The 14,238-nt window shown below is 32.7% G+C and overlaps 3 protein-coding genes across 3 annotated transcripts; 2 read left to right on the top strand and 1 right to left on the bottom strand.

Annotated features, from left to right (window-relative positions):
- Window positions 1–2,042: 2,042 nt before the first annotated feature.
- On the top strand, window positions 2,043–3,221 carry EAF01_008978 (uncharacterized protein; the record flags this gene model as incomplete). Its single annotated transcript, XM_038917234.1, has 1 exon — window positions 2,043–3,221. One exon carries the CDS (start codon window positions 2,043–2,045, stop codon window positions 3,219–3,221), a length of 1,179 nt encoding a protein of 392 aa, XP_038767628.1.
- Window positions 3,222–11,547: 8,326 nt separating this feature from the next.
- Window positions 11,548–11,766, top strand: EAF01_008977 (uncharacterized protein; the record flags this gene model as incomplete). Its single annotated transcript, XM_038917233.1, has 1 exon — window positions 11,548–11,766. One exon carries the CDS (start codon window positions 11,548–11,550, stop codon window positions 11,764–11,766), a length of 219 nt encoding a protein of 72 aa, XP_038767627.1.
- A 1,830-nt stretch (window positions 11,767–13,596) lies between these two features.
- EAF01_008976 (uncharacterized protein) lies at window positions 13,597–14,238 on the bottom strand (the record flags this gene model as incomplete). Its single annotated transcript, XM_038917232.1, has 1 exon — window positions 13,597–14,238. One exon carries the CDS (start codon window positions 14,236–14,238, stop codon window positions 13,597–13,599), a length of 642 nt encoding a protein of 213 aa, XP_038767626.1.

Below are 14,238 nucleotides of genomic sequence, written 5' to 3'. Positions count from 1 at the left end.
GAAGAACATAGCCCATAGAAAAATCAGGAAAGAGAAGAACTGGGGGAAGGAATGATACACTTTATGTGAATGTGATACGAGTCAAACAATTCCAGGTCAAATTGCGCTCAGGTCCCGATACCTCGTGCAAATTGGTCACTCGCGTCCAGGAAAAGGAAATTCTTACGCACGCTATCAAGAATCAATCAATAGCGACGCTCTGTACCTTCATCCTGACCGCCATGACATGAATTCTGCTAGACTTCATGGAATATACATGCTCTGGGAGTAGTTTTTCTAGACATTGCAACATGGAAGACCAAAATTCCCAAGTATTGCCGAGAAAAACATTTCTCGTCATGTGGGACTACTTACATAGAAGCAGTCATCTCTTGCTTAGATGATACGTACAGAGGACACACTACATCTTCGATATATGTGTATACATTCCAAACACAAATTATCGAAAGGTTGAGTGCAAAGCAATCTTTTTTCTCGCTGAAATGACAATAAAATATCGGAGTTGGAGCTTTCGTAGTTGCCACAGCTTGGGTTGAAACTCTCAAAACCTGACGGTTTAGGAAGATACGCAGTATCCGAATTAAGATCCGATATCCATTCATGTCTCTCTATCAAACTCATTCCTCATAATATTTTCGCCCTAAATACCATAGTAAAGAGTCATACACACAAATAGTACATCAACTATCGTCATCTAGCGTACGGATATGTGCCGAATTTGAAGTTTAGCGAATACATAACACTTCAACTACCTAGCCATTCACTCTATTTATCACTTAGATTTGAATTAGAATGCCAAGCTCTCACATTTAGATTCCTGCATTGTTGACATGTGGACCCTGTTTCCGAAATTCGATCAGACCAGCTGCTTTGACTAAACAGATTCCGGGCTAATTAAAGATCGGATTATTAGTAAGTTACTCGTGCTACCGGGAAATATTAAACTTCCCCACTAAGAGATTCGGGTTAGTTCTCTTGCAGTTTACCACGTTGTTGTGGTATGAGCCTCTAGCTAGCTTCGGGGTTGCATACTTTTTGGTCGTATGAGTAAGAACAGAAAGGCAATACTACGCCATACTTTCGGTACTTGGTATTTGTCAATGCTGGACAAGAAGAAATATCTTAAAATCGCATCTCCCGACATGGTCAAAGATTGATTAAACTCACGCTGTTGATATCTGTTGATCCAACGGCGATCGACATTTCGGGACTGGTTTGTTCAGATCCAGATAATCGCACTGAAGATCTCGGTGCATTGTTTACTGTCCAAAGTTGGAGAAGCCCTTCTGATCGACGCCACGGTATTGTTCCTATCTTGGCTATCTGTTATGTGGAGAAAGTGGCGGCTCAAAATGTTGTGCTCGGCCCTGTGGCTCTTTGATATCGACTAATTTCAGAACAATACTCTGGTGCAAAACATCACTTTTCCTCGTATTACATACTCTCAGTCCCCTCATAATTTTAAAAAGAGGAAGAAGGGGTCCTTATCTCCACCATCCCACTGTTCTGCTGAACGTCAATGAGTTTTTTTTTAGTTTGATAAGGCTATTCTTACCTCACAAGGCGGTTTGCTACCGCTCACAACATTCAGCGGAAACATGCAATCTAGCTTATTGACGGCGCCAAAACTTGGACTAGCATTACGATAGTTTCGGGGAAGGCAATGGCTAATTCTGAGGCACTTGGAACTTCCATATTCTATCAAAGCAGCTCACAACATTCCGGGAAAAGTCAAGCAACGGGATATCCGACACCAATTATAATATTGAAAAAGTCGATATCGGTATCTGTGAACTTTTAGTCAGGTTTGAGGACTTCAATTCAGATGCGAGAACATGGCTGATGGTTTTGCCATTGATTTTGTATAAGTATATGCCATTTTCCTTCAATATGATTTCTTTTCACATCATCTACCAGAGTATCTACAGCTCAGTCCTTTATTCTCCAAACTTTCCATTCATTTCCGAACAATCTTCAAACCCTCTCCTTGAGTTCATATTCAAACTTATTTATCAAGTCTTAATATATTCCTCTTTTTAAAAATGCGTTTTGCCGATTTCGCTTTGGTGGCATTGACTGCTGCAGGTGCCAACGCCGCTCCTCATCCTCAAAAGATTGACTTTAAGTCCCTCAACCCTGTTGTACAATCTGTTCAAAGTGTACCAGTCGGTATTACTGCCGAGGTTGTCACATATAATCCTACTGCTGCTACCTCCTCAGCCGCCGCTGCTGTTACCACAAGTTCAGCTGTCAAGGCAATAGAAACCACGTTGGCCACAAAAAGAAAAACTGGTCAACTTGAGGCCAGAGATAGTGATTGCTCAACTCAACCAGCAACCATCTATACTGGAACTAACCCAGCAGATGATCCAGAATCTTTTTTGGCTTATCAGCCATTTGCTGATACAGCCAATAGCGCTGCAACTCCATCTGGCTTTACCAGATCTTTCGTTAACCTTAAAGCATCCAACAATGCTTTGAAATACATGGGATTCACACAATTGCCTACATACGATACCAAAGTTTGTGCTAGCAAGTGTTCCGATATCACTGGATGCAATGCCTTCAACATCTACTTTGAACGCGACCCATCTGTCGATCCAGGTGCTTCTTGCACAAACCCATCTTCCATGACCAACGTCAAATGTGTCTTCTGGGGTGGTGCACTTGATGCCAAAACTGCAGTCAACGATGGTCAATGGCGCAGCACATTCCGTGTTGTCATTGCAGGATCAAACGGTTACAACCTCAATTCTTTCCCAACACCAGGTGGATATAATCCACCTACATCCCTTGCAGGCGCTTCTATCAATGCTCCATTGGATTGCAAAAAGGCTGATACTTACCTCGGATCTCGTTTCTTCACTGATACCCCCTTCGATGTCAGCCTTTGCACAGCAGCCTGTGATGCCACCACTGCATTCAATGTTGCTCATCCATCTGCAACTGGTGTACAAACTTGTCAATTCATCAATACCTATATTCTTTACTTGAACGGTGTTGCTCAAGGCCAAGCTTGTGCCATGTATACGGACACATGGGACATCAGTTATGCTGTTAACACTGGATATACTAGCGGAACCGATGTTTACACTATCGACTCTTCTTATACCTTGTCCAACTCTACCAATCCAAACTACGCAGCAAATTGCAAGATTGCAGCTAGCTCAAGCTCAAGCATTGCTAGCAACTCTACTGTTTCTCGCCGGGCTGCACACTAGATGCTTGTACTTCTCAAATACCCACAAGCAGTTCGAGTTGTGGATTGCTTCAGATGTCCTACATAGGCTGTTGGTTATTTGTTATTTGTTAGGGTTCAGAAATAATCCGCTTTGTATGAATAGTCCACGGACTATTTGGAGAAGATTTGTTTTTCTTTTGTGATTTTCGAGGGGTGGAAGTCGGCGGGATAATGTAATGCATTTATATGTACCGAGTAATAATACTAGAATATTATCTTTATATATCTAAGTTAAAAACACGGAAAAGTGAGCATTCTGAAAATTTGAAATAAAACTGTAGAATTATTATAGAATTGTAAACAAAGGTTTATAATACTTTTATAAGGTTTCTTTAATCGAAACAAATCTAAATAAATATATCATTATTATTAGAAATTTAGTAAATACTTTTATAGGAATTTTTTAAGGTTATAATAATATTTAAAATAAAGAAAATAAAGACTTTTGAAGTAAAATATTAAGAAATAATTAATATAACAATATTTGAACTCTTGAAAACGATTATCAAATTAATAATATATCAGTATAATTTGATAAAAGCATTGAAGATAAAGATAGGAAAACTTTATAATATTTGAGCTACTTATTATAACACTAATGAAAAGGTACCAGGATAGTTTCAGGGAGTGTTGAAAGCTTTAAAAGAGGATATAGGGAAAGGGATATAAGAAGTACTAAAAGAACAACAAATACAATTATATATAAATATATTAAAAGCTGGATCGATATTTATACGATATACCGATATAAATAATCTAATTAGGAAACCTATTATCATATATATTTTTCAAAATGTTCGGATTAGTTTTAATGTTATAGATATAGAGAGATATAAGGGTATATTTAATAAAGATATATTAGAGAATATTAATAAGAAAGTAGAAGGAACTAATACGATAGGAATCAATAGGATATTAGATATTAAATTTATTATTATAATCAAAATTCGAAAGGGATATGATAAGCTTATAAAGGATTTCATTTAAGTTAATATTATTTTTTCAAATGTAAAAATAAAACGATTTATAAATTAAGTTATTATATATAATATAAAAATAGAATAAATCGGCCTGAAAAAAGGTTTAATATAAAAAGGATTCGAGGCCGTCCTTATAATAAACAATTTCAAGATTGATCTAAATATAAACCATTTGTTCTGACTATATAAGAAAATTATTGGGAAGAAGGAAATATTATTTATTATTATTACTATACCCTCTTTAAAAACAGCGAATTAGGCTTTATTCAATAATCTATTCTATAATGAAATATAACTAAAGATTAATCTCTATAATATAATATATTTATTAAATTAATATTACAACTATTAAGAATTTGAAAACTATAAATTACTTATATATATTAGACAAATAATATATAGTAATTATGTAAAAACCTATCATTCAAATTAATATAAGAATAAAGAAATCGAGAATAAAGGAAAATGGAAATGTATCAGTTATAAGAAAAACTATAGAATATAGGATAGGTATAGCTATTATAAGTTAGTAAAGAAATTCGAATATATAAAGCAAATAGTATCTTTTATTTTAAACTACTTTATAATAGAGAATGAATATAATCAATTTGGCATTTTAGTGTAGAAAAGCCAAGGATTTGGTGCTACCTTAAATAATCAATTTATATTTACTAGCTTATATTAGTCAATATTATTTTAATGATAAAAAATGATACAACATAAACGATTCAGAATATCATCCCTGAATTGGGGTTAAAGTTTTAGTATTATGAAAACGAAGCAAGAGTTTATTTTAAGTAGCAATTCATTTAATAATTAGAACCAACCTTTAGAATCCTTATGATATTATATTAGAATATTATTATACTATAATACAATATTAACAAATAGAAATCTATAATAATTATATTTCTATATTATAAGGAGGTTGTATAATATCATATTATTATAATCCAAAAACCTTAAATTAATTTATTTAATAAGTCTATTTATAATAATAATTAATAATGATATTTTATTTATAAATAGAAAAGCGGAATTAGAGTAATATTATATATAAATAAGATTTTGGATATTTATAGATGAATATTCGGCATTCTTATATGCAACCTTTACTTTGTCTATTTTGAGATTTAGAATGGAAATATTAAATGGCAAATATAGATTACTAATATCTATAACCCTATCTTATTGGTCAGATATAGAGCTACTAGATTATTAGTTTTATTAATAATCTCCTATCAACTAAAGAATCTAGATCGAGAATATATAATTTTGGGCGACTTTAACCTTTATTATTTATTCTGAGGGAAAATAAAAGTAGTATTTATGGAAATATATAATAAAAAACTTATTGATCTTTACAACTAATTTCTTTTTATATTTATTATTTTAAAAGAAATTATAATATAGAATAAAAGAATTTAAGAATTTATAATAAACCTTGTCTGAAACTTAAATGAGATTTTGAATTAAGTTTACTTCATTATTGTTTATAAACATTTAGATTTGAGTTCAGATTATATTCTATTTCTTATTAGAATTATAATATGATTATATATCTTTGAATTATTACTGAAATCTTTATAGAAAGCTATAAATATAAACAAGTTTAGGAATAGTATTATAAATAATATGTTGAATATTATACTATTAGAGATAACGTATGAAATTAATAATTATATTAATAAGATATATTATTATTTACAGATAGCTATAAATGATAGTATACTTATAACAATTATATCTTTATATTTCAAATTATATTAAATAAAATATTATATGGCATTAGTCAAATGAACTTAATCACTTTATTGAGAATATACTATTAATCTCTTTTTTGATTTTTATAAAATTCTCAATAAGACATAAAAACTAAAGGAAAAGGTAATTCAAAATGAAATAATGAAATACTTCTCAAAAAGGATTGAGATAGTAATAAAAAAGAAAAATAGTATATAAACTTTGGAAAGGTGGGTTAAGAATAAAAATCATTTGTTTAAAATAATATTTTAGTTCTTTAATTTCTATTAAGAAAACGAGGTAGTAATATCAAGGAAAGATAAAGTAATAATATTTAAAAATCACTTCTTTATATTACTATTAATGACAAATCTATTTAATATAAACTAATATATAGAAGATTCCTTTAGATATCCTTTTATAATAAATATAAAGTTTTAATTAATTAAAGTATATTTTATTAGAATAATAATGAAATTAAAATCCTATAAAATACTAGAATTATTAATAATTACGAATTTTATTATTAAATTTATATTAAAATTTGAATTAATAAATATCTATTATTATTATTTGTTCTGGGCCTATATAGCCCATAAATATTATCTAAAGATATTTAAAAAAAAGTATATATAATCCTTCTTTATAAGTTAAAGAAGAATAAATAATAGATTAAGTTATATTACTTAATTGTTTTTCTAAATACTTTAGGAAAATTTTAAAAAAAAATTATATTTGAATAATTATTTTATACTACAAAAATCTATAATCTTTTATTTAAATTTCAAATGAAGGTATAATTAGAATAAAATACTATTATTATTTTAAAGATATTTATTAAATAAACTTATATAATATAGAATATTGTTACGGGAGCTGCCTCTAGGGTCACGTGGAAGTGTCTAGAGATCTCTCGAGGTGGTTTAGACTAGACTTCAAGTAGGAATTCAATAAGGTTGTAACTGGTTGCAATTCTCGTAACTATAGTAATGAAACTAATGATTGTTCTTGAGCACGAAGCTCTACATTGTAATGAAACCCATTCCCTTATATAGATCTTCGTCCTACTTGGACAGCTGGGACAGCCGGGCGCTCCTGGAGCGCTGTCGTTCCTGAGCTGTCCATCACGGGACACTAATCCCGTGACTCTTGGTGTCCTAGCTTATTCTTTTGTCCTGGGGCTAATCCCCTGGGACATTACTAATCCTAGTGAAGCCTTCTTGCTTACTGTGTTCTGTCTTTCCTAGGACCTATTGTCCTGGGAACTATGTCCTATGTTTCTAGGGTATACTATGACTAATACTATATACGTGCCTGAGGCTCTCCTGGGTGCCTAGCGTCCCCCGGTATACTGCAGCTGAATCACCGAGGCTTATAGTACCATTATAGCCTATACGTTGGTGATTCTACAGCCTGTTACTAATCCGTTGTAACAAATATTAGATTAAAGAAAATCGTAAATATACTTAATCTAAATATATTTAAAATCTTTAATAATACTTTATATTCTAAATTGATTTATATTTTAAGGAATAAAGGAATACTTATTTAAATAATTAATTTTATAATAAACTTTTTCCAAAATAGAATTAATAATATTCAAATAGATAATTATATTAATCCTTAAATAAAAATCCTAAATAGTATTCCCTAAGGTTTTCCGCTAAGCTCAATTCTCTTTCTATTTTATAATAATGAACTTATTGATATTTATACAAGGATTAAATAATATATTAATATAATAGGTTTCATAGATAATATTAATATCCTTGTATAAAGTAATACTATAATAGAAAATATATACATTTTATATAAAATCTATAAGAAATGTATATAATAAGTAAAATAATATAATATATAATTCACTTTAATAAAATACTAATTACTTTATTTCATTTAATATTCTAAACTTTATGATATAGAAGCTTCCTTTTAGCTCAACTTTATTGTAATAATATCGAAGTTAAGTATTAAAGTATTAGACCTTTATTTGGATTTCAAACTATTTTGAAGAGAATATATTTAGTAAATAAAAGGAAAGTTGATTAATTAGATACTCGCTTTATATAGGATTATAATATCGACTTGAAGAATCAATTTATATTTATCTCAATAAATATATAAAGTAATAATACTACTTATAATAATATATGTATTACTTATATGATATGTTTTAATAATTATTAAAATAATGACTAAATCTATTATTTCTAATCTTTAAAAAGAACAAAATGCTTACCTTCGGATAATCTCTAATGCTTATAGAGTAACACTCATTTATATATTATATGTAAAAGCCTTTACGAAACCTCTAGATATTTATTTAAACAAGCTACAAGTTATAATAAAATTTAGATTAAAAGGGATAGGTATATTGAAACTAATTTAAAAAGAATATAATAAAATGTATAGGAGATATAAATCTATAAGGAAATTAGAGAGAATCTATATTATTTTTGGAAGGGTAAAGCTCAAGTGGGCTTTATTCAAATTGAAGTATAATAAAATTATTGGGGATTGTAAATAAAAATATAAGATAAGAAAGAATAATAAACGAATTTTATACTAAATAGATATAATAATCTATTTTCAATTTCAAAGTATAGTAGATTGAATGGCTATATGGAGAAACACTTTTCAGAACTATTATAAACCTAGAATACCTATAATTCTGAATTATCAAATTAATAGGGGCTAGCTCAAGGTCTATAACGATTTTAAAAAAGGGATTAGTTTAATGATATTAAATATTAGAATAAAAAAGATAGATTTGAAAGACTTCCTTGTAAAACAAAGGATTTTAGGATATATATTGAAGTATATATAATATAAATAAAGGAATTAGATTATTAATTACATTATATTTTATTATATAGATATAATATTATAACAATGAAGGCTCTAAATCTAGGTGTAATGGATATATAACTTCGTATAAGATTTAGGATTATTTAAGAGGGTAGCTATATAACTTATTAAAATAGAACTACTTTTTTAATATATATTTTCATTAAGAATATTAATATATAAATACTAAAAATATAGATTGAAATTATAAAGATAATTATAGAAACATAATAATATTGATAAGATTTTATTAAACCTTAAACTTCATTTTTAAAGAATCGAGATATAATTTCCGTATTAACCTTGTCATTATTATTAAGATCCTCCCCCTAAAAATTATATTATATTAATCAATAACAATAACAAGAAGGATATAAGAAACAATCTATAAAAATACAATATATATCAACAAATTGAATGAAAAAGGATGTAATGGATTTTATAGCTTTGATCTATTATATCTGTATAATAGCTTTAACAACAGTGAAAGTATAGCACAACCTTTCAATTATAATGTATATAATAGCCTCAAATATATCAAAGAGATTGTAATACTTAGAAGGAATTTTAAAAAATCAATTAATATTAATAGTATTAATAATAATAAGCAACTTTTTATGAGTATAAAGGTTATAAGTAACTATAAAGATATTAAGGTTTTAATTGTTATTATAAACATTAGAATTATTTGTAATCTTTTGTATACTTTCTTTATAAATGGTAATGATATATAAAACAGTTATTATAATATTTATATAATTTGTAGAAATTTATATTAACAAATGTTTTATCAACTAGGAATTCTTAAAGCTAAAATCTAAAGATAAGATATCTATATTATGACATACACCCTTCCTAATATAATAACGGGGGCATTTCTTATGAGTATAAATATAGGTTATAATAATATTATAAGTAAATTGATATAAATATTTGATATAATAATTATAAAATAAGTATACAATAGGATAAAAGCGGAAAGGGAGTTTTTAGACATTTACTCTTTTTTTGAGAGGTATTTTGAAAGAGTATTACTTTGAAAACGATAGATTAAGGTTTGAATTGATGGGGATAAAGGGATGATGGGGTAGATATAGAATAAAGCATAATAGAATATTCAAAGGAAGATAAAGGGATTTATACCCTATTATAAAGGATAAGATAAATAAAAGATTAGGTGAAATAAATAAAGAGGAAAAGAGTAAGGAAGATAAAAAGCAAACAAAGAAATATGGTTGTTATAGGGCAGAGGCAGGTAACTGTAGAGTTATATTATTGTGACGATAATAATATTAATAACAACAAAAAAAATCGTTGTATTATAAAAAAGGGGAAAGGGAATTTATATTATTATGCTGGGTGGAAATAGGCTATATATTATTAACTTGTAAAATGAAAACAAAGCAATTGTAACAATATTGTCTTTGAAAGTACAGGTATCATAGACTATAAGTGTTGGATAGAATAGGTATACAATATAAACAATTTAATAGGACATTAAAAGGAGGTAGATTTTTATATCTTTTTTCTATCTATTTCATTTAATTAGATATAGATATAAGTGTATTGTATGGTCTTAGTATAGCTATATAGATCGAATCGATTATGAATTTACTACTACTACTATGTCTAAGCTTGAATTGTTTGCAAACTTCACAATTGATTTCCGTTAGTGAATGCTTCAAAATTGAGAATTAAACATACCTAGATAGGGCTTTTGGACAACCTCGTTGTCAATATTGCTCAGGTACCTTGACAGTCCATTGCGAATGCTATTTTTTTTTAACGAAATTCTGCACGCATAAATCTATCAGTCATGAGTATCATCTCTCAAAGCTGACATTAGGATGTAATCTACCCCTAGTCTTTCCGACTTAGAAAATTTACCGTCTATCAAAAGTACTTGGAACTAAGATTCACTCTTTCCTGAATCATTAGAATTGAGTCTCCTAGACTACTGGGCGATGAATTGTGTTGCTCTCCGCATCCGAGCAGAATATGCGAGCGGAAAATGAGAGGCATGCTAGATAAGCAGGATTTCTCTGGACATCGGCCGTTCCGAAATAACCACTTACCACGAATGAAAGAAATCATGGAGTCTTTCTTCATACCAATGGATCAAGATTTCTGATTAACAGGCCTTCGAGTTAGAGTAAAAAACCCCAATCCCGATGACCCCCAGAACCCACGTAAAGCCAACACATTGATGGTTCGCCGCCCATCATTTTCCAAATATCTACAGGTCAAAAAGCTCAATGCGAATGTGTAGCAGTCCCGAAAGGAATAAGCCACAAGAGGATGCAAGTCACCTCACAAGCCTCTATCTCACAGATCGCTTAAAGAAATGTAAATTGAAGATGAAGGTTGCCCCTCAAACTTCCAAACCACAGAATACTCTTGTGCCGATCCACCAAAAGATGAAAGTTTCCTCTCAAGCCTTTATATATCCGATTAACCATGTGAATGGAAGTTAAGTCAAAGAGAATGAAAGTTACCTTTCAAATCTCCATACCATTCAAGAGAATGAACCACAAGAAGATGCGAGTTGCCCCGCAAGCCTCTAAGCCACAAATAAATCGAGTGAGCCACAAGAAGATGCGAGTTGCCTCACAAGCCTCTAAACCACAGAGTATTTAACGTGCGATGTGCAAAAAAACCCTGAAGGGAAAAAACACAAGACGATGCAAGTTGCCTCACAATCATCCAAACCACATTTTCCATGCAAGAAGAGCCAAAATGCCACAAGCCAAACACCATATATCAAATACCAAAAGTCAATGTACCCACATGTTCTCAGACAAGACCATCGGTCTCATCTGGCCAAAAGAACAAAATATTTCTCATGCCTGTGCTGCCTCCAGGGCGAACACTTTCGAAGAGCAATGGGTCATGAGAGCAATCAAGGTACAAGCAGCATCAGAGCTGAAGATAGCGAATGTCCCCACTGTGTCCTGAATAATTTTAGCAGTTGACTCAGAAGAAAGTGAGTGATGTGATAAGGAAGTGAAAGGATGGGATTGGAATACTTAGCTTTGGAATGATGTGGTGATGAAGAGAAAATAGAAAGGAAGAGAGAATGGTGCTGGATGAGATTATTTAAATGAAATTCTATAGCTAGTGCAGAAGATCTACCCATGAACTAAAATTGATTAGCCTCAATTTCTTGCAGTGTGACTTGTTATGGGATATAATCGATGACCTCATTCAATTTATTCTTCAATAGTCTGGCACTGAGAAAGCTTATGTCGTTAGTAAATGCCAAAGTTAAATTCGCTACTGCGGCTACTAATTATTGCTACCGCAGCCGGAACGATGACAGCCATTCATGGATAGCCCGGAAGATTCTGACATTTTTCGATTATATCATTGGCTATGCCAAAAAGGTTGACACCTGATTTATAATACAAGCAGAAATCCAACCGTATGGATTTTCATCTAGGCGAATTGTGATTAGCCCCTGCATCTCGGTACAGATTTTGGCAAGCACTTTTATTCACGTCGTGAATCCCGGTGAACAAATATCTGATTGTGTTGCCTATGGTAATTGATTACAAGACGGGACTTCTAGGAAAATTGTAGAATGTGGGCCAACATTTGAACTCTCCGGCTACCTTGATAGGAATCCTTTACTAATCCTTGGAATGATGTTCGAGCTTGCTTAGATTATGTTTTGGTAGTATTAGCCACTGGTCTCCCGAGTTCCCGCAATTGATAATCAACTCTCGGTCGCTCATAGTCTTATCCTTATGATCATGATGTCAGGGTGCTCAATATCAGTTGCTCCATGATGTTCTTCATTTATAATTGCTTGAGTCAACTCGGAAGTACGAGCTATCAATGAGACAAGATTAACACGCTGTCAAATGTCCAGGTATCTAATAAGATGAGATGAGATGAGCATATGAGAGAATTTCATTTCATTTTTGTACATAGTTAACAGAAGCATACTTTTCGTCTCTCTTTATATACCATAGACTTTGGATCAAGAATATGTGACGACCATACTTCTCAGAACAAGTCTGATAGAGGTGAGACGTATCTCCGAGCTTTACTACCCTTTCCCCAAAACTATGATCTGAGAACATAGCAAAGGGGTCTGTTCACGACTTACTCGATTAGCAGATATCGGAACGACAAGGGGGTGGAATACATGACCTTGATCTGCAGTGTGGCACGAACATAAGTAAAGGTAGTGTCAAGCCATCGTGTAAAGTGGTACGCTGAAAGTACGGATGACCTTAAATACCACCAAGTGATGCGGATTGATCTGCTACAGCGTCTGTTAAAAAGATTTTTGAAAAGGGAGAACGATGAAAGTACTGGCCTTCATATTTTTGTAGGGCTTTAAACATCACTTGATGTGCTTCTCCCGTGAGCTCCACGGAATTCCGAGGAGGATCTCTAAATAGAGGTATCTCAAGCAAGCCAACTCCCGCTGTAGGATAACATCCTAGAAACCCAAATGAACCTTTTTTTTTTTTTTTTTTTTTTTTTTTCAAACGCTGAAGTCATCGTGAGATGACAGAAAAAGCCAAAAGCCAACTCCCACAAAGTCAACGCCCGCAAACCGCTGAAGCCGTCTTTAGATGGCGAAGAAGCCAAAAGCCCACAAAAAGCCAACGCCCGCAAAAGAAGAAGAACAAACCCATGAAGCCAGCGCCCACGAAGCCAACTCCCACACAAAACCAACGCCCACATAAAGCCAAAGCCCACAAGCCGTCGCCCGCAAAAAAATCAAACCCACAATACCAACGTCCACAAAGTCAACTCCCCACATTAAACTCACTAAAGGTCGATTCCATAAACTTCCAATAGGAATCGCGCCTTCGCGCGTTTATACTCGTCACCCCACATATAGCGGACGTCCAGCTCTGGAAAGAAGAGGAGTCCGCGGCGGACCAAAGATTTTGGATCCGGTGCATTCGAAAATGGTGGTTCGCCGCTGCAACGACCACTCTCTCCTTCCACGGAGGCCACCGAGGCGTCCTCCAAAGAGCCAAAGACCACTGGAACAACACGCTGGCAGCTTTTAGAAAAGACTGCCTGCCTCAATCCCGGTCTAAGGATTCCCGATACTCCCCCATGGGACGATACCGAGTGCCGGCTGGCTGCCTGCCCAGCCGGTCTTACAGAGGCTGTGGCGCGAATCCACTCCTCGATTGGTGCAGGATCACTCCACTTGATCACCTGCGTAGGGGCCTCCAAAAGAGAAGCCTCCTCGGCGTGTTCCAGTCTTGCCCGGGTCGCCACGTCATTGATCAACCAGTTGATGTAGCGTGTTACCGCCAATCTCCTGGTAGAAAAGTAATCGGAGACGAACTCCGGACGCCAGACTTTTTCATCCGCAACGCAGAACGATGGGATGCAGAGCTCCACAGCTCTGGTCCAGGGGCCATAGAGACAAAAGCCCGGTTGAAGGAAAGCCAT

This window comes from Botrytis porri (genome assembly GCF_014898465.1).
Source record: "Botrytis porri strain MUCL 3234 chromosome Unknown BPOR_012, whole genome shotgun sequence".
Lineage (NCBI taxonomy): Eukaryota > Fungi > Ascomycota > Leotiomycetes > Helotiales > Sclerotiniaceae > Botrytis > Botrytis porri.
The sequence above is the reverse complement of the archived record's forward strand: the minus strand, read 5'-3'. Positions and strand labels throughout refer to the sequence as shown.